The 22,223-nt window shown below is 34.5% G+C and overlaps 1 protein-coding gene across 3 annotated transcripts in view; it reads right to left on the reverse strand.

Moving 5' to 3' along the window:
* The window catches only part of CSMD3 (CUB and Sushi multiple domains 3), a 749,348-nt gene that overhangs the window by 271,464 nt on the left and 455,661 nt on the right, over positions 1 to 22,223 (reverse strand). For all 3 annotated transcript variants that reach the window (XM_075024389.1, XM_075024388.1, XM_075024387.1), the window contains 3 exons: positions 12,837 to 12,953; positions 5,659 to 5,874; positions 4,853 to 5,041 (listed from right to left, as the gene is read on the reverse strand). In XM_075024389.1, coding sequence (XP_074880490.1) covers positions 4,853 to 5,041; positions 5,659 to 5,874; positions 12,837 to 12,953 — 522 coding nt within the window. The remainder of the gene's footprint in view (positions 1 to 4,852; positions 5,042 to 5,658; positions 5,875 to 12,836; positions 12,954 to 22,223) is intronic.

Here is a 22,223-nt window from a genome sequence, read left to right on the forward strand (position 1 = left end):
GCAAAAATCTTTACCAGCAAAGATCCATATACAATATTATCTGAAAAGTATGCAATAAACATGACATAAATGAATGGATTTTAAAGTCAGTGTCTTCCAGCTAAGGTTTAGCAGACTGGAAGATTGTATGGCCCTGAGGAAGCCAAAGGAAATGCCCTACACAGTTGGGAAGCTATGAAGAGACTAGATTATTTTCTTTACATATACATAGAAATTCTGACATAACAGTTATTAATTAAAGGCAATGCAACTTGGCTACTGGGCAGCCTTATAACGGAACGAAGAAAAGAAAGGAAAAAAGAAAATGAAAGAGGGTAGGGGAGAGAAAGAAAGACATGAGAATTCCTGGCATAAAAGAGATTACTTTCTACATTTCACTAGAAACAGAGGTAATTCCAGGAAAGCAGTGTGTGTGCTGAATATGAACACTGCATTTGGTTATTATTTGAATAAAGTATGAAAAGAAAACATGAAACTAAGGAAAGACAGTATTCTTACAGGTTTTTAATCATCTTCATTCCATTATTGATTATCAGAAAAGTTTTTTTTTTTCTATTCCATTATTTTCCCTTTAAAGCAACAATAATTGCTCTTGTTTGTTCTTGTCTATAACATAGTTACAGGGAAATTTAAATGCTTCTTTTAAGCTAACTATTGCATTGAAAATTATAAAGAGCACTAGGCAGAGACATCTGAACTCCAAAAGCATCAGAAACAGTTCAGGGGTGCTACAACCTTATGAAAATAACTGAAATGCATATTCACAAACTTAAGGTGACACCTGTGCTCTGTACCACAAGCTGGAGACATGCCCCTAATTTATTGCTGAAAATGTTTATTACTTAGGACTATCCACAGCTTAGATTTTGCTTCTAGAAAAAGCTAAAAGTGAACAAATATTCATACTTACCTTAAGTATTCTTTAAAGAATCTATTGCTCAGTATCAAAAAAGAAATTTTTTCACTGTCTATGTTGAGGTTCAAAGCAAGCAATTTAAAGTTTCTTGACTCTTTTTTTAACCATTTGATATGTCTATTTATTAACAGATTGTACTGGGTTTGGCTGGGATGGAGTTAATTCATAGTAGCCCATACAGTGTGTGTTTTAGATTTGTGGCCAAACCAGTGCTGATAACACACCAATGCTTTAGCTATTGCTGAACCGTGCTTGCTCAGCATCAAGGCCTCCTCATGCTGCCCCACCACTGAGCATGTGAGAGGCTGGGAAGGGACACAGCTGTGACAGCTGACCTGAACTGACAGAAGAGATAGTTCATGCCATAGTGTCATGCTCAGCAATAAAACTGTGGGAGTTTTTTCAAAGTAGTTGTTGCTTGGGGATCGACTGGGCATCAGTCTGAGTGACTGCCTTTGCATCACTTCTTTTTTTTGTCTTTTTTTTTTTTTTTCCCCATCACTTATTAAACTGTCTTTATTTTGACCCACAAGTTTGTGGTTTGGTTTTTTTCCCTTGCTTTTGACCTTCCTGTTCTCTCTCTTATCCCACTGCAGGGAGTAAGCAAGCATCGGGGTTGGGTACTCATCTGCCGGCTGGGGTCAACCCATCACATAGATTAAGATCCTATAACATTCAGACTATGTCAGTCATTTCATAGACTATTCAGACTATTAAAAATACGCAGCACTAAATAAAGCAGTCTCAAAAAATTAGTTTAGTGCAAAATTTCCTGCTACTATTTTGTCTTCTTTTGTCTTCTCCTATAACATACCCTTCTGAATGTTCTTGAAAAATTGGGAATTTGCCTGAATAAGCAGGAGAAAAAAATCAATAAAATAAATGAAAACTTTTATGATTAGTAATCAACTGCACACAAGATGTAAGGACTAACAGTAGATCAAAAACTTTGAATAAGCCACCAGTATGGCTGGCTTCCTTATGATAACATGAGATTAAGATATATTAATGTGAGTACTGTCTGTGTCTCTTCTGTTTGATAGTGGTAAGGCCTCAGATTTGAGCAATGTGTTGAGCTTTAGGAAGTTCACTTAAAAGGATAGGTAAGTGGATAAGTACAGAAATTCCAGAGGCAAGAGGCAAGAAAGACCACAAATCTGAAAAGACTGACAATAGATATGTTTTGATACAAAACAAGGCCAGATTCTGTGTGGTGCCTCTGTGGCCCAAAAGTGTAACTATAATTTTTCCTGTGTTCAGAGTATCCAAAATTATCTAAGAACAGTGCTACATCCAGAATACTAGTGGTTTTTTTGTGGCATGAAGTTACACAAATGTGCAATATGACATGAAGATTGGCATGGTGGTATGAAAGTGATTCGGGGTACAAAACAGGCTTTGATTATGCATGTCAACAAAAATGCTGTTAGGAGGACTCCACCGGCAAACAGGACGAAGACTAGTGCATATCACCCATATCATCTACTGGAAGGGTGTTCTGTAGTGAACTATCATTATATCCACAAGATTTTGTTTTCAAGAAACCAAAATGGTTCACATACGAGAAGATCATAGAATGAGTTAAAAATTATGCAACTTGCACTATCAAAGGACCAAGACACAGGTGAAAGTAGAGAGCTAAGATATGTAACAATGCATAGGTATTCATTATGAGCATTTACTAAAACAACAGAAGAAATATCATGACCCACGGGACTCAACTATACCTATCAAGAGGATGTAGGATCAAGAACACAGGCAAATTCAAGTTGGAAGGGACCTGAGGATGTCTCTAGTCCAGCCTCCTGCTGGAAGGCTCAATGCTGATGTTAGACCAGGTTGCTGAGGGATTTAACCAGCTGGATGTTGAAAATCTCCAAGGATGGAGACTGCACAACCTCTTTGGGCAGTATGTTCCACTATTCAACATTTTCTTTGTGAAGAGGTTGCGCTTATTTCCAGTCTGAAACTCTCTTATTTCAATTTATGCCTTTTCCTTTCATCTTTCTGTCATAAACCACTGTGAAGAACCTTGCTCCATCCTCTTAATGATCTCCTCACAGCTGTTGAGAACTGCTATTAGGTTCTCGCGAAGATGTCTCTTCTCCAGGCTGAAAAGACATATTTCTCTCACCTTTCAGCACTGGATCAGTGCTCCAGCTTCCAACCATCTTGGTGGCACACCACCAAACTGGTTCCAATTTTTCTGTGTCTTTCTTGTATTGTATTCTTGTATTGAGAAGCTGAATACGAATACTATGAACAGTGATTGGTTCCTATGTGAGGTTGTGTGTACGTGAAAGTGTATACGATATCAGAAGCATTAAACCTCATGAATCATTTTGGCAGAAAATGCCAAACGTGAGCGACAGTAACAATATGTGAATTTCTGAATCCAATAAAAGTGGTCAACAGGAATTTCTACTCTCCAGTTATTTGAATTTCATTATTATGGCATATAAATTAACAATGAAATTGGCAAAGGCTTGATATTTATGGGGGGAAAATGGCTGATTAAGTAATTCTAGTGGACACTATTCCATTTTCAAAGATAAGGAGAAAATAGGTTGACTGGAAAATAATTTACACCTTGAGTTCTAGCTTTTCTCCCCCCCCCCAACACACAATTGTAAACATTATTTTCTATGTCATGAAAACTAAATAGCAGTTTTTTTCATTTATGCTTCTGTGCAAGTTCTTCTTTACTGATAATTTACCAATTCATTTTCAGTATACTAACACTTCCAGAAATTTATTACTAAAATTTAACCTGTCTTCACAACTGTGCATGCATTCATTATTATTAAGGTTACAAATTCACCAAATATTTACAAAAATAACTTTATTCATGCTTTACACTGACTCAACTTCTAAACCATCTCTTCTGTAGAGAGATACATAAATGTCACTTTTGCATATGCCAAATTCAGAACTTTTGTTATACCAAGGTAAGCATAGGAATAGTTTGGACATGAAAACTAGGATACAGTAACTAACACTGGGTAAAAGCAAGCACATAATCAGTCGATAGTTATTATACAATCAGATTCTGAAAGAAACTTATGTTTTACTATTATATAATTTAGTATGAAAAAAAATATTTCAAATGCACATTGATAAAGATAGATAAACCTTTCCCTATAGCATATACTCTTAAATAAATAAAATAAATACAGACACTTAAGTAACTATCCTACTTTTTAGAGATTTTATTGGTGGTGTTTTAACAATTCTAAATAGAACTGAAAATCAAGAGATTTAGGAAGAATTCAACTCAGAAAACATTAGCCATTAAAAGTTAGGTATCTAGTCAAAGCTACAGATGTAGACTACCTTTACAATGAGTGGAGAGTGTTAGGAACCATCAGAAAGTGTTTCCTGTCAGTTATCTTAGCCATCATTTTAAAACCAGAACAACTGTTCTGAGGGTATTCTGAGGATATTCTGAGGATATTCTGAGGATATAGTTCTGTAATTTACATAGGAAGCCCAGGTTGACCACACTCCCATACACGGACTTAGTTTTATGAAGTTAACTCTGGTCTAAGTGCTCCAACTACATTTACATAATTTTGTAATACAGGTATCACTTGGAAGCTTGCATTGACAAAAATGAGTCAATTATTAGGCATCTGAACTGGTAAATGCTGTTTTAAATTAATACTCAATTTTCCTAACCTATTAATCAAAATAAGAAGAGTAAGCATTGCACCCTCAATTTGAAATGCTTTCAAGTATAGAATATGAAGTCCACCAATAGTTCTAATACTAAATATGTTAAGAAAAGATTAAATAAACTTGACTAAGGAGATACAGAGAATATGAGATTACATTAAAAAGTAAGAGGTGTATTACCATGCTTTTCCATGCTGTAAATCTGCAAATCCATGGACAATGACTACACATACAAGCAAATGAAAGCAGCTGACCACGTACCCACACACCTTGGCAGAGGTGCACTCCATACTCGTCGGCCACCACCAAGACAAATAATCTCTGATGCACCTTCTAAACGATATCCAGATGAACAGGAGAATGTCAGAATATCTCCCACTCCAAAATTAAATCCTATTCTATTACCAAATTGTGGGATCCCAGGATCTTCACAAGGTTCAAGATTATACTCTGAAAACAAGAGAGCAAGTCAACTTGTACGAGCGAGAACGTGTTTTCTATCAGTCATATTTATAATCTTGCAGTAGTAATTTCTGTATATTTCCACCTGACTATCAATACAGATTTCAGATTTTAAAACAAAATGAGTGCGTGAATGTTAAATTGGCAATTATGCTACATTAAAAAGTAAGACTAATGAATACATTCACAACATTTTTAAGGTGCATAACACAAAACGCTTTATCACTCTTGTAAGAGCCATAAATGTCTCAGGTACATAAAACAAATGAAAACAATGGCATAGCATAAAAGCCTAAATAATTGACACTTGGGGTCATCCGGAATTTCACTAACTGAAATTAGACTAGTTCTGTTTCCTCTCCTCGCTTGATAATGTGTCTTACAGTTTACTGCCATCTTATTTGTCATGTAGCAGAAATGTGTCTACAGAGGCACACAGGTTTGCTTGCTTTGAAATTGTTGTGCTTAGGAAACAACCTATGTAATTTTATGATTTAGTATATGTATTCATCAAAATCACTTCAATTTTAAACTTTTATTTTTCTCTTTACATAAAATACTGAAAAAAAAATTTTCAGGAGCCAGGTATCGCAAGTATTTCTTACCCGAGAAAGAAATATTAAATCCTTCATACGATATTGAAAAATCTGAAATAAAGCGCAACTGAGCCCTGAAATTTCCATAGAGACCAGCATTGATTGGTGAAGGAAGCTCTGAGCCAGTCAGACGTGCTAATGGCTGTGTAAAACTGCCATTCTCTGTTATTAGTAAGTAGTCATGATGATCCTCCAAATGAAAGGTGTAGAAGGTGAACTGCACTCCTATTAGAAAAAACAGAATTACATTTACATATCACACTGTTAGCATCAATGTAATTAAGCCAAGGATTAAATTCATGCATTTCATTATGAATCATGGTTCAGAAAATGAAGACAATCCAATTTTTCTAACAATTAGTATCTTTCCTGATTTTAGTATTAAAATACCTTTGTAGCCAGTCTTTTTGTTTTGACACTATCTTTTACTTTTGCCTTTAGCTGCAAAATATGAATGCTTGATTTATAGAATTCTAAGACATACGCTTTCATTTTTATGTAAAATCCAGTGATGCACTATGTATGTTCAAAATTACAAACTGTTTATGGCAGAGCAGGAAAGCTGAACCTTATTTCTTACAGTCACTAGTATTCTTGTATAGCAGCAGTGAAAGGAAAGGTTATAAAATAAATAACATTATATTCTAATGGCACATACAGTAATAGCAGCACCTCCTCCCCCAAAAAGGGAGGTCTCTTAATAAGATGTGGCATATGTCAACAGTATGTTTCTTTGAAAACCATCAGATATAAATCACACATCTATAAAGGAAGATATATCCTTGAACACAATAGCAATAAAAAGACTTAAAAGTCAAGGCAGACAATTAAATTACTTTTTCTGCATTTCTGTAACTAAGAGTTAGACCATGATCTTTGGGTAGAATGCACAGAAAAGTCAAGAAAAAGAAACAGGAGAAGACATTAGCTAGCTTAAGTGGTTATTGAGACCTCTAGTGTAATAACATTTTCGGTTTTATTGTGTAAGTTATAAACCAATGAATCAGGCTCTGTAAAATATATCTAATGATGTAATGCTTAGGAAGATGCACTCGTGATTGAAGATTAACATAGTATATGAAGATTAATGATCTTTGCCTGCTCTCATGGACAACATATTTTTAATAGTAGACATAATTTAATCTAAAATCAAACAAATAATTGCCCTTTCTATTTCCTCCACCCTGCAGGAAGTTCCCAAATGGTAACAAAGTCCAAGACTAAAGCTAGATATACTGTGCTTGACTTAGCTGTTTAAACATAGGAACCTCATGCCCCTTTAGGTGTTGGAGGTTATCTTTCCTAGACTTCAAGCGCAGCTTTAGGAGCTCTCAGTACAGTTCTCGTGTAGTATTTTTTACAATACATTGGATACCTGAGGTTGTCTCAAATGGCATTAGACATTTATGTTAATGCAACTCAATCACACCTAGTAAATACAGCTTGTAAGGGTATCTGGAAAGTAAGGACACTTGGTTTATGAGGATACCTAGTCAAGGACATTTCAGTACAGCAAGCAAAGACAAGAAATGAGGGAAGTAATAAATTATATACATGCATACAGAAGCTTTACTGAACAGTATTTAGTGGAGACTCTAACAAAGACCGGAACTCTTAAGTTTATGACTGATGGGCCATTGAATGTATCACTGTAATCTTGTAGCAGTTCAACCAGAACTTAGTAACTGATTAGAATGGGGGAAAGAAGATTATCTTGAGTCTCATGGAAATTAGAAATTTACTGTGGAGTATTTGAGGGAATTTGTGAGATTATGTAAAACTTAATATGAGATTTTTAAATGGTATTTGGAGACTGCAAAACTTTTTGTGAGATGTTTAGGGCCAAAGGCAGGTAAGGGGAGGGATCATGGTGGATAAGGGAGAAAAAAGTTCAGGAAAATTGAGAGGGTTAAGCCTCTCTTACTAATCCCTGAACCTAACCATCACAGCCTGTCCTCTGTTCTTTTTAAACTCTGTTCCTGACTATTTAGTGTATAAGTGTGTCCTCTGTCCAGAGTGTGAGCACATGCGTGACCACTAGTGAACATTAGGATGGGCTGCCTGGTGGGCAGGATGAGGTCAGGGGCCAACACCTGGAAAAAGGGCCATCAGTCACAAGGAGGCAGCACCTGGAGGGAGTGGGATCTGGGGGCCGAGTGCTGGGCCAGGACCTGGAAGGTTGTGGGGCTATGTGCGTGTGCATGTGTGAGTCTGTGTAACTCCTAGCAAACTCCTGTTGCTATCAGCCCAGCTGAAATAGGATTTGGCTGCCTGTGGTGTTCATGTCTGTTTTGGTGCTGTTGGTGTTTCTGTGTGTGCCAATAAAGACACTTATCTCTGTCCATTTTAGTCTGTGTGACCAGCCATACATGCCTATGCACATATTGGCATCTTTGGAATACATGCTTAGTCTTGCTGTCAGAGGGAGACACAAATGGAATTAACAAGAGTAATTCCTTGGATTTTAGAGACCTCTAGAGTGTGCTTCCCTTCAAAGAGACTGGAGAACTATTCAGCTTTTTCAAGCAGATACCTTCTTCTCTTCTTATTGCTCCACACCTGCCCCCCCTCCCCCCCCCGACTTGCTGTAGCTTGCAGATCCTGATAAACACACCCTTGCTTACTAGCACTGATAGAGAAATTTCAGGATGGGATTGTGTTTTATGCATAGGACAAAACTAGATAATCCAAGATATATATTCTGGATTTTAAAAATTCTTAATTTAATAATTATATGAGCAAAGCCATTCATGTGCTTTGAGCATCCTATTTATTATCCTAGATTGTGTGGCAATAAATTGGCAAAAATCACACTGAATTTTGGAATCAAGGTTAGTTTACATATCTTTTGAGCTAATGCCTAAAAATTTAGCTTTGAGATTGATAAACTCTTAAATGGTTTAACTTTTTTATCATAGTTTTTACATAAGAGACAGTGTTGATCTGACATGAAAAGTTAGCTCTTAGGAGAAAAATGTGATATATACAGAATGAGGCTGAAATTCAGGCCGTATTTATGGCATTTACTGCACTCCAAATTAATTTTGGCCCTTTTTACACATGCATGTATACTGCAACAATAAAATCAGAAATGCCAAAGAAGATTTTATGGTAGTAACCCAAAATAATGGAATTCCTGTGAATCACAGCTGAGCTTCACTGAGTATTGTTCAAACACCAAACTCAAGGTTTAACTCAAGGGAATGTTTCAATCAATTTTCAAGATTGCCATGACATTTCTAAGCAAAACCCCAAGGTATATCCCAGCAGTAGCTGTACAATTTAGTTTTCTTCAGAAAATATTTTAATCACATTAATATATGCTGTGTGACAGATTGTGTCTTCTCCAGAGAAGAATTTTAAATGGTAAGTTCAGGTAGATTCCTCCTCATTATGCCTCACATGCCACTTTCTTTATAAGGGGAGTATTTAAAATCTGAAATGAAGACAGGAAGACAAAACACTCTAATGTCATTTCTCAATATTACAATCCAGACTGTTGGGGGATGGGTAAATTAACTGTTCTATTAGTAAATGGTTTAAAATATATCATTGATGCTCCACAAATTTCACTTCACCATATATTGAATTGCATGCTAACCACAGGCAAAATACAATAATTATTGTCATGATAGATGCTTCCTTTCCTCTTCATAAATAATACCAATTTAACTGTATTTAAAGTGCATGTTCCACTCCCTAGTTAACAAAATTTTTAAAAATACAATAAAATAATATCACGTTTTGATGGACATTCAAAATCATGTGGTCCACATGAACATAAATGAAAAATCATTACAGAATTCTGTAATTTTAGACAGAAATGAACAGTAAAATTTAAATATATATATTTATATTGCAGATTATGTTATTTAAGATAGTACAGAAACTTTTTCTTAACAATACAACATATCCAGATGTAAAATACATATTTTAACTAAACATATGCATTTAATGGACCGCTATTATGTAACAGCATTATGAAGCTGCAACATAAAGATGTGTGTTTAAAAAAATACCCCACAGCATTCTGGAGCTACAAGTTATATACATTTTCTTGGCAGTCTGACATTGAACTACCAAATTTTGTCCAAAAAGAAAACTTTAATTATTTTTAAAAGATCATATCACTAATTAATGGCCAGTAGAAGATACTCCTTGAGATTCTGAAGTTGAAATTATATTAGACATGAAATAGAGCAGAAAATGAGATTTCCAGAACAAAGGTTATCTCCCTCACTTTAAAATAACCCATTTATGTGTACGGGATTAATTTTCCCAAATGGTAACTATCTAAAACTTAGTCACTCCGTCTCCCCATGGATGATTCATCTGGGCGCTATATAAACCCACTGGACATTAGATGATAGAGATGAATAGGCACCTTCAGAGGATGGTTCATTCCCTCTACTTTAGATACTTTTTCAGGGTGAGATGACTTGTATCCTGAAGATATATGCATTTGTCCATTAAATACAGAAGTGGCCCAATGGACTATCTTACTCAGACATAGAACTTTCCTGTTAGAAGTTTAAATTTAATTTAAGTAAGCCTGTGACTTATTATCATAAAAGGAGAGCTATCTTCCTCATGCAGTACTACAGAAGGAGCTTAAAGTATTAACACCTTTTTGCCAACAAGAACAAAATATAAGAAGTTCATATAATATTTCCTATTTCCTACTCACAGCAAATCCTCACTCTTCAATTGTTTCCAGAAGACCTTTCAGCAGCATGAATCAAAATGCCCAAGTCAAATTACAACATAGCATTCATACTTAATATGTTTTTTTTCTTAGTAACATTTCCGTAAGATAATATAAAACTTACTGACACAAATAAGAATGTGCTTATATCGATATATGTGTGTGTATATATACATGTATCAGTGTGTGTATGTGCTTATATATGCGTATGTTCATACTACTACTCTCTTTCCCTGTATATTTTCTGTATATTTGTTTCCTCAGGAGTCTCAACATATGTGGTGTTTTTTTCAATAGCCTCACATAAAATGTAATCACATTGAGAATTTCTGCTTTTATTTGTCCCAATTTTTAAGTACTTCTCTAGCTGAGGGTTCAAGATAAAAGATAAATAACAAAAAGTCTACTTAATTTTTAAAAAAAATTTTTTTCCATGTACTTTCCTCCATAATCCCATTTTTAATTTAAGGAAGATGAAAGTGTTAATAAAATGTCTTTCAAGAATCCTGAAAAATATGGCTTCATCTGGTCTCATGTTTACTGTGTAATTTACATAATTTTCAGTCATGTGTTACTCTGTGAAGCTAAACTCTTATCTATCTCTGCTATTTCTCTTCAATGACCAGATTATAAAGCTTAGGCTGGTTATCCAAAGGCTTTTCAGATAGGGTGCAAATTAAATTACTACAGGGCTAACAGTTTTCTTACACTTTCTGTCAGTCTTTCTTGCTTATCCAGAAGAAGTTATATTCTTCCCACATACTTTCTCCTTTGCAAAAGATCCACAGTACCTTATATTCCTGCAACTCTAAAAGCTGTGCATCATACCTCGAGGTAACAAGGACGAATGTAGCATCTGATGTAGGCTCAGTAATTTCAGAATGCTTTTTCACTGTGGATACTTACAAGCAAATTATATTGACACAATGGCATCATTTGGTAGTAAAAAGAGACTGTGGAATAGCTGGAGCAATAATTTTGAGAGATACACTTTGCCACTTTAACACTTTAAGGAGTTTTAAATGGGACATCCAGTCAGAGTGACTTAACATCTAGATGAGGAACTATCACACTATTTGTACAAAATAGAGCAAGGGGACTACAGATCAGCACAATTCTCTGTGAGGGAAGTCTTATTTTTATGTTATCAATAACTCTTTCTTAGAGGAATATACCATCAGAGTACTTTGTCACATTTTTCATGCCTCACAGAGAAAACTGATGAAAATCAGAATTGAACTTGCTTTCCTTCTTCTCCTTTTCATTCTTTTTTCTGTATTCTTTCCAGTGTTACATATGCAGTTTTGCTTTTTATGTTCGTATCACCTCACCCTATTTATATTCAGTTTGTCTTATGACACCTATCTCTATTTCTTTCCTTTCCTTAACATTAAATTCTTATGCTTCTCTAGCTTGTTCCACTCACATTACAACAGTACCATGCAGTCACTCCTATATTTAAAATAAAATACGCACAAAAATCTAAAAATTTGACCCATCCCTTCTCATCTAGTCCCCAAACTTTTCATCTGAAATCAACTAGGACTATTTCAAGGAAATCTTGCTACCTGGAAATCCCAAATTCCATTTCTGCCCTAAGCATTTTCTAACCACTCCTGTGTGTCTTATATTTATTAGAAATAACTCTTACTAAGGTCCTTTCTCAGAGAAGAGTTAAAACCACTATTACGTCTTTATCCTGTAATCTGCCTTCAACAAATAACCACCCTTTTCTTAAAGGTCTCCTGTCCCTCAGCTTCTGTGATCAGTCATTATATAATTATTTCTTACCTCCCTAAATGTTTATACAGGATTCCATTATTTATCATTTTTCCCTCTACATTTATTTCTAATATATATTATTTATTCAATCCATAAATGCATATTAAACTGCCATTTATATGCTGCCACCCTGAAAATGTGTCTTAGTAAGCTGAAACAGTTTCTTTTCTTCAAAAGAATAGGACTTTTCTTTCTGACATTTCCTTGTTGACAGCTAGTGATAATGTAAAATTTAGCATAATAAGCAATCTTTTAAACAACTCCCCTCTCATTAACTTAATTTCTTTTTTTATGCCATAATAAGAATAATATATTCACTTAAGTCTTCACTTCAGACTCTTCTGTCAATACCAAGTCTAAATATCAGTAACTACTTCCAGCTAATCTCTAAGATAAGGCATTTCCTCATCAACACAGAAAAAGCATTCATCCTCTTTCACCTGTATGAATTATTGTGCACTCGTCCAACTATCTGTTACTTGGACTATAAACTTTTAGGGACTTTTCATTCTGCAGAAAGCATCGGGGCCTAGTCTACCTCTGGAATTCTAGGAATTACTACAATAAAAATAAGCAAAACCAAAAATGAGCCACTCAGTTCCTAGTTCATTGCTGCTAACCTAGATCTGTTTGTGTAGCACAGTACTGGACTTACATATTATAAAAAAAAAGGTGGAAAAAGATAAAAGGATTTATTTACCTTTTCCATGGGTAACATCCACAGTCCATGTACAATTCAGTGAATTTGGATACAGATCAGGATAGCCAGGGGATAAAATTGTTCCACTAGGTCCTCTAACATCTCCACCACATAGAGCTAGAAATAACAAATAAAATAATAATAAAATAATTAATATAAAACTTACAAATGAGAGAAAATATAAGAAAACAATTCATTAAAATCTTCTAGCTTTAAAATTACTTAAAAATAGTTGGTCAAATGATTTAGCAATTTCACATATAACTATAGCCCATTTTTGCACAAAATGAAAGGAAATAGAATCAGTGAATAATTAAGATGTGTTTTAATAGGTACTAAGAAAATAAAAAGCGAGTTTCCTTAGCTGTTTTTTTCACATTTTCTTGAAACTCTGTGAAAGTCACAAGTTCAGCAGGAAGATGAAGGTAGAAGATACAGAGCCAAGCAATATCACTTTAGCCAGAAGCTAAGGCTGGAGACTTAAAATGGCATAGAGTGGATCTTGCTATTGAAGAATTACTGACTGAAAATATTATTGCAGGGAAGCATGACATGCTTTCTTGTGTCTAATTATTGGATATGCATCTATATCTATAATGCAAGTGATAATGACAATTGCCAATATAAGTCTTTCTATAGTATCAGTAGTGACTTTGTAAAGGTAATCAGTAGTTAAGCAATATAAAAATTAAATTACAGCTTGAATTAATACAAAATACAAAAATTAAATCATTACAACACTGGCATAAATATCCTCATAATTCACTATTACATTTTAATAGTGAATTTTCCATTCCAGAGCTTTTGAAATACTAAATTAATTGAGTAATTTTTAGTAATGAAGAAGCTTTAATACCTTAGAATTATCTTTTATCAATAACAATGGTTAAAACTCAGTACCAAGAAAAGTTATTACATCGTAGTTCTCTGAATATAGATTATCTCAGAAGGGCATGCATTATAAAACAAATGAGTATTTCTGCTTTTTTTTTTCATCAAGATAAAAAACATCTATTCCATTCATTTTTCTTAGCCCATTTGTATGCATTACCAAAACTATTTTGTAGAAATATTCCAGGATACAAAAAAACCAGTAAACTATGTTACTGCCACCAGATTTAAGTAAAATAATATAGGCTGGTTTAGAAAAGTTGATTGCATTTCTTCCAAAGTAATTAACACAAACTGTCCCTTTTCAGCCTTAAGTAGTCAAGCTCTCAACCAGTGTGCTTTCAGAATTTTTATTGGTGTCAGCCATAGTTTCTCTGAGCCTGCACCTTAACCTAAGTCAGTATGCAGCATTCCCACGTTTAACAATCAGGTTTTCTCTTTAGCAGACACTAAAGCCGTTGAAAGGCAGTTTGGGAGATAGGTAAATGGCAGTTACTTGTCTGCAATTCCAGTCAATACAACTATCAATCCCTCTCCCCCTTGTTGTATAAGCTGTTGCTCACCTATTGCTCATGTCTGTTCTTCCCAGCCTGCTGTCACCCCAGCGAGGGTGACAGGCTGGAGGAGCAATACCTCTTTCTGAGAGAGGCTGCCCCACCTGCACTGCCTGGTTTTAACTGCTCCTACTCCTCCTGTAACATCAGCAGAAGCTACCAACATAGCACTCAGCAGTATGGATCGTAAAGGTGGGAGAAGTTTGGCCTTTCAGTATATGAACGGTGCTCAAACATCTTCATATTTCTTCAGGAGAAAGGTGGTGTAATTGTTACATCGTGCCAATTATTCTACTGTATCTTGCTGTTTATCCTACTTATGACAATTTCTGCTACACATTGATGGAGTAAATCATGAAAGTTATACCTCTCTTTGCTTTTGCTATTAATGCTATTTATTTGAGAATTAATATGTTGACCGGTCATTATTTTCTGCCTGTAGAAGTACATTCAAAACTGATTTGAGGATAAGCCATACAGTGAATCTAGAGAATATCCAGAATGTACCTTCTGTCTTACCCTGTACATAAGAAGATATTTGTCTCAAGGAAATACATGCATTTTCAGACATTTCGGTAGCACTGAGGAATGTTTTCATAAATTTTTCATAATGAGGTTACTGCATTGCACGCCATCACTGTCTTTAAGGCGCTGAATAAAAAGTATACATTTAATTACAGTTATCTTATAAAGCAGAAATGGAACTTCATCCTATATCCTAGGATGAAGATCACCCTATTTTGCCTAGCTAAATTTGTTTGATTGTTCTAACTAACCACATTTCTGTTTTAAACATGTTTATTTGTCTGGGTAGCCTCATGATTTCTTTGTGTGAGCTATTTCTCCTGCCAACTTTCTATCCTTTTTGGCCTAGTTGTAAGCTGGAAATTTGCAGATCCAGTACCATAGGCTGAAACAGGACATTCTAGGACTACAACCACCCAATCTCATAACTGTTGCCACAGGGAAATAACCTCCCAGCATACTAATTTTCCTCTTCACTTCTCTGAAGAGACAATGAAGGTAACCATTGTCCACTTATCACCCGATCTTGTTATATTTAGACATCAGTAAAACAGAATCGCAGCTATGACAGCATGTTATTGGAGCTTCTGATGGTAACTACATACGTTGTCCATACCTTAGGTCATGCCTATTAAATAAGAAAATGCAATCAGTTTTTATAATCATGGAAAACAGCTCAAACAAATGTATTTTACAATGGGTGTTTGGAAAGCCTTTCAGAAATGCAAATGGTGACAAAACATCCATGGCATGCCATCAGGCACTCAGTGTAACACTGTGAAGGCTAGCAGATGGCAAAAAAAGGCATCAAGGGACCAGCATTTTACAAAACAAAGCCAAGTTGACAGATCTGAAATATAAAATGTGCACTGGCCCTGATAAGATGGCAAACAGCCCAAGCATATAATATCACTACTAGTATCTGACATTTTTTCAGAATGCAAAGGAAAACAGAAACACATGAAAATAAAAACAGCAGAAGATAAACTCCACACATTTTTCCAGATTCTACAAGGAACCTTTCTTTCACTTTATCTGATTATACAGAGATGGAGGCTAGCAAAGACTAAAAGTAGAGTGAATATATAAGCAAATAACTGAAGCGCTATCTGGGTGTTCTAATGCAGAAAATGGAATACTGTGTTGCTAACACACTAATTAATAATTTCTTTGTTATGCAAACAGAGAAGCTGAGTCAAGACATGCCTAATTTTTTTCCCTCCATTACTATGTTTTCAGAATAGTGAGAAATAAAATAATAAAAATAAAAAGAACAAAAAATAATGAGAACAAAATATAGAAGTGACTGTATGAAGCACAGATAGATACCTGGATGTATAGTATAACATCCGTCTACAGCACTGTGGTGATCAGAAATGATGTGACAATTTAAAAAGCAAGTTTTGGATAACTGTGAATGAAGATTGAAATTTAACAGTGGAGTTCAGTGGCTAAGCCAGTTGTTTGGGTGAAATAAATCCTTACAGTGTTGGGTTGATTACTTACACTTTCTTTTGTTATAAATGGTCATAACTGCATTCATTTTGCTCAGTAACATGACCAGTCATAAGGAAGAGTGACAGCAAGCAAACCTAGCTTAGAAAATGGCCCTATGTAGTTTGAAAATAATTTTTGGCCCAAGCAATTTTAGAACCTTTATTCAGGCTACTCATAAGTGTCTCAGCGGGAGAGATGCAGGCCACGCTTCATCCCTGAAATACACGAATAGTTGTAATGCGAGCACTTGACTTGTGTCATTCATGTAATTTTCAAGTTCCATTTCAGGCCATATTTCATGCTACTATAAAACTGTTACAGAAAATTAGTCTTCCAATACTAGAAATAGTCTCAAAATTTCTAGCCCAAATTCATTCATGGTCCATTTTTATTCATTTGTTCTTCTGCTAAACTGTCATTATGTTCTTTTCCCTCTTGGGGACTTTGGAAGGCTGGCAAATACATTAGTATCTCTGACTTTGGGTCAGTTAAATGACACAGGTTTTCTTAATCTACTTCTGTAAGATACGTTTTCCACCTCTATAACCACTGCATTTACAATTGCAAGTACTTACCTTTCTTTCTTGTCACAGCAGCTTTGTTACACAAGCATATTGCTAGGACACTTCACATTAGATTGTGACATTTTTGTTCATAGATTTTTTTCCTTTTTTTTCACGTCCTCTGTTCTATTTTTAACATATTTATATTTTATTGCTGCAAAAGTCAGTCTGTATAATGTCCTACTGCAGAGGTCAGCCTGTATAGCTAACTTAATACTTATTCACAGAAAAGCCTCTTACCTCTTAAATTTTGCTTTTTACACCACGAAATAAAACTCACGAACCACTAATTATGTTCTCTGTCATCTGAGGTCTTTGAATAAGGTTCACTACGTATTTAAAACTGATTTATTTTGATGTAACACAAGTCAGTCTCAGAGTTATGAAGGGTATAGCAATAACATGAGAAAACTGCACGCTAGAAGAAGGGAGTCACCATATCCAAGAAGGACAGAAAACTATCAAAAGAATGCATTTGTTATTTTGGTAAAGCAAGCGAAAATAATACAGATATATATAACGCATGTGTCTGTGTATTTCTACATATGGTGTTCACTAGCAATGCAGTAAAAAAACCCTGTATCGTTGTCCCTTCTTACCCTGATTGAAGATGGTGATAACTGGGAAACGAACAGTATTTTCCACATTTTTTAATTATATCACCTACCATTTTGATGTATAAAGATTTTTCAAGAGACTAGCCATAGGTCACCAACCACAACTCAGAAACTAACATACAATGATGTATCTCATTTTTCTCAAAAAAAAGAGAAAATACACATAAGAACAGAAGCCTTCAGAAAAAAAATTACTTTTTTCAGTAAGGCCAGCTTGCTGCAAGTACAAATAAATGAAAACTATTTGTTTTCAAAGATGATGGGAAGAGAAAACATACATTTATAATTGATTAGTAATAATGATAAGTTTTACAAATGGTTTCAAGCATCATCAAGAAAGACTAATAACATATGCTAGTTTAGCAAGAACCACAGAGTGAAAAGAAGGTAAACCTATTTATACATAGATGTGTTTGTGTATATATAAATCTAAATACAAGTATATATGTGCACAAACACACAGAGGCCCCATTACATTAATTACTTAATTAACTCCAACTTCCAACTAAAAATCTAATTCTAAGGTGACTTTCATTTACTGTGTAATTTGATAATAAAAAGGAAATACATAGTTAAAAATTACTGAAACAGTGAATTAGAATTTGAATCTTATATACTGTGCTTCATAGACCAAGAAACGTCAGCATCTGTCTTCCCTAATTACAGAAGATGTAATGTGTCTTAAAATGAAATGCAGTCAAGTAGTAACAAGTAAATAACAATATGGACAGCAAATTATAATAGTCAGCTTCTGGAACGAAACCTTGGGCTTGAGTTATATTACACAAGAGACTAACTTAATAGAAACTAGTGTAGGTTAGATTACTCACAAGATAAACTTGTATTTTTACCTTCTTATTTAAATCTAAAACAGACCACGACATTCTATCCATTTCCAATTCTGGCATCTACCACACTGAATATTTGTAGCAGGTTTTTTAACAGTTGTATTTTAATAAAAGCATTGTTTTTAGATTAGAGATGTCTTAACAGAAATGACATAACACCTCTGCGATATTTCCTGGATATGTTCCTCATGCTACTGCACAAATCATATTTGCTAATTCATTTGGACAGCTAGGTGTTTTCAATATAAATGTTAAATGTTTTCCATCTTGCTTGAACATTTTTCTTGCTATTTATTAATTTTCTTAAATAAATGAAGACCAAGTGGAATGACAATATTTATTTTTTATTCAAATAATGGATAAGAATTATTATGTATTAGCATTCAATTTCATGTTATGATGAAGGGAATAAAAAGCACTTTACACTCTTAATTAGGTATTGAATTTTTACATAATTTTCCTGTCATTTTTAATGGGATTAATACAATACTTCATATATTGGGTGGAATAGGTTTTCTTACATACATTCAAAGCTTAAAAGCAAAATTCTGTTATAATATTCATATAGAAAGGACATGATAAGACAAAATTTTGTCTTACTCATTAAGCACTGGGATATTACAGTCAAGAAATTCAGGGCTGTCCAGATAGATAGGTATGCAGTGAATCACATGTAGATGTTAGCTAGGAATGGCCTATTCATATTCTTGTTCAAAAAGAATGGCTGTTATTTATTTGTATGTTTATTTTCCTAGGTAATGTGTCCCATGTTTATGGTATATAGACCAAATTACATCTTCAGATGAACTATTTCAAAATAAATAAATGTACACAGTAATACCAATTATTTATCTCTGGTCTGTGTGGATAAAAAAGCTCTTAACCCATGAACCAAAGAAGGAAAAAAATATATGGCAAGATTCTAGGCCTTGATCAGTGCCACCTCTTTTGAAAAGAAATAAAAAAGTATTTTGCCAAGACAGGTATCCAGAAATTGGTCATACTGAACAACATTGAAGGATTTTTAACGTATCTTCGTAACAGTCTACAGACTAATTCATTTCTTGAAAAGAGACTGATGGTTTGATAAAGATCATAGGTTTTACTTTTCATTCTTTGAAGAAGCCTTAATTTTATGGTTATATAACTTTTTTTAACATAGTGGAGTTGCTGTCTTGAAAACTGTAAAGCAATTCAAGTACTGTATAAATTCAAGTAGCTTTCACCACAGTGAAAGGATGAGAGGTAATGGATGTAACCAGAAAATGGGAAGTTCTCTGTAGATGTTAAGAATACCTATTGTGTGGCCAAACAATGGCAGAGTTTACTCAGAGAAGAACTGGAATGTCCCTCCTTGGAGATATAACTCAGCTGTGTAGGATCCTGAACAACCTGATCTAACATCCAGATTGGACCCTCTTTTTGGGGTATGGGTTTTGACTAGATGACATTCTGAGGTTCCTTTCAGCTATAACTGTTCTATGGTTCTGAAAATATTTTCCTTAAATATTTATCTTTAAAGAACAGAAATATATTCTACTATCCTTAAAGGTCAGAGAGCTCTAATTTATTTTTTTTCCCAGAAATGCTTTGCTATATTTCTGCATATACAAAGCTGTGTTCGTGTTTGTATGTGTACACACACACACAGAATACATATGTGCACTGAGGAACAGCGTGCACGCCTTATCTGTATAGATACACATAAAAATCAAAACTAAGGAAATTACCTGTGAAATCCTTCATGCATATCAATTACTCAAATATGAATGAATTATGCAGCCTGTCATAATCACCCCCTTAGGCCAGGCTTTAGGGAAGGAAACAGTTTGCTTGTTCATTTTTAAGACATCATTCTCAGTATTGTCTAAATGTTCCTGTAGATAATGAAGTGTGACTTCCCTGATAAGCTTTTTGTGATGCTTATCTGTGTAACATCCAAACACCTCATGAAAAAAATCAGCTTATATTCCTTCAAAGAATTCCTTCAACACAATCTTCTGCTTTGAGGAAGAACTGGTTCTAAGAAGTCTAAACTTTTTTCATTTTCTACACCCTTCTCCTCCACCAAAACACTTACACTCACAAGTTGTCATGGTCTGCCTGCACAATTAGCACGGTCTGTCTGCATATCACTACATGATGTAATTTTAAAAAAGAGATGCATTATTAAAAAGAACAATCAAGAAAGAACTCTGCTCCTCAGAAAATGTCAGAGTATTGAATGAACAGTGACCAATGTGTTTATTAGTAGCATGATTAATACAAACCCATACTTGCAGTTTATGCAAACAACAGCCCATTTAGCAAATGCTCTTTTTTTCCCTAGGGGTGCAAGCACTCTGGATCCTATTTAAAAACATTCCACCAGAGAAGAAATTCAGCAATCAAATTAAAATCAGTTCAACCATGAATTGATTAAATTTACTAGAATAAATGTACTCAAACCTGCTTTTAGAGCATATTTATTCAATGGACAATTGCCATTTAGCAATGTACTCTGGAGAAAAAAAAATCTCATTTACTTAATGAATTGCATACTACTTGGAGGAAGAAAGTTATCACAATAGGAAATTTTATTTCACAGCAGAGGACAGTATTCATAGGGAGTGTGTTAGTACTGTTTGTTTTAGATGGTTACCATCTAGTACCTATCACCGTCAGAAAACGTATCTTATGTTTACAGCCTACTCAGCAAAATATAGTCCCCTTGACTGTGAGCTGTGGGAACCCTGCAATTCTTCATTCCAAGAACCTGGCTGAGAAGCAGAATCCCTTAGGAAACAGGCTTGCTGAACTACAGAGTCCCATTTTCAGGAAAGTGATTATTTGCCCCCCTTTCTACCACCACAAATTTTGAGTATCATCATATACTGATACGTTCAACCTACTGAAATATAAAACCCAAAGCATTTGCTAAATAAATAAGCTGAAGGCTGAGAAAACCCCTACCATTTTTTAAAAGAAAGAAATACAGTTGAAAATGACTATATTTCCAGATGGCAAATCACACGATTCAGTGAGCTTTTTTGTTAGTCTTCATTCAAATTCAGCTTTTTCTTTCTAACTCAGTGTCCTGAGATACTAAGAACTGTTTTAGAAAGATATCCTGTCATGTGCATTATGTAGCTCATGTAAGTTCAGTATTAAATACTACTCTAGAATTAAGTGAGTACAGTATTCCTGATAACATTTTTATCACCAGAAAAGCGTGTACCATGCTCAAAGGAAAAAAAAAATATTTTGAGAGGAAAACATCTCAAATACACAAGTTAATAAACATTACAACATACTTTCTCAATATTAAATATAACTGATATCACCCTAACTGGGAAAATGGATTAAAATGAAAAATTTAGGTAACAAGAGATGACTGAAACTATTAGATAATTTTTCAAGCAGACTTTGTTAATGATATGGTGGAGACTCTAAAAGGTATGACATGTTACTCGATACCACTTTTGTCTGGTTTACCAATCATACACTTAATCATCAGGTATAATTTGGCCCTAATCAATTCCTACAGTGATTGGAGGTTGTCAAGTTCTGTTAACAAGCTAGGAATGCAGTGATCAACATGAAACAGGAGAAAATGCAGTTTTTCAGTCAGGTATAAATAAACCTCATGTCATGTTTTGTATGTCAGCACACCTGTGTCGCTAGATGGATACCCAAACACAAACATTTGTAGCTTGTAATAAGTGCTTTCCAAGCAGATATACATTAACCTTGCATGCTTTGAGCTAACTGGCAATCAGCTCATGGTAACATATATTCAGATAGACCTATCTTCAGTCATCTGCTGATTTAAAGAATTATATATTATTCTCTACTTTTATTACTAAATATTTCATCAAACAGAAGTATATAACATTTATTTCCTCTGACTATT

The sequence above is a fragment of the Buteo buteo genome, chromosome 3 (genome assembly GCF_964188355.1).
Source record: "Buteo buteo chromosome 3, bButBut1.hap1.1, whole genome shotgun sequence".
Lineage (NCBI taxonomy): Eukaryota > Metazoa > Chordata > Aves > Accipitriformes > Accipitridae > Buteo > Buteo buteo.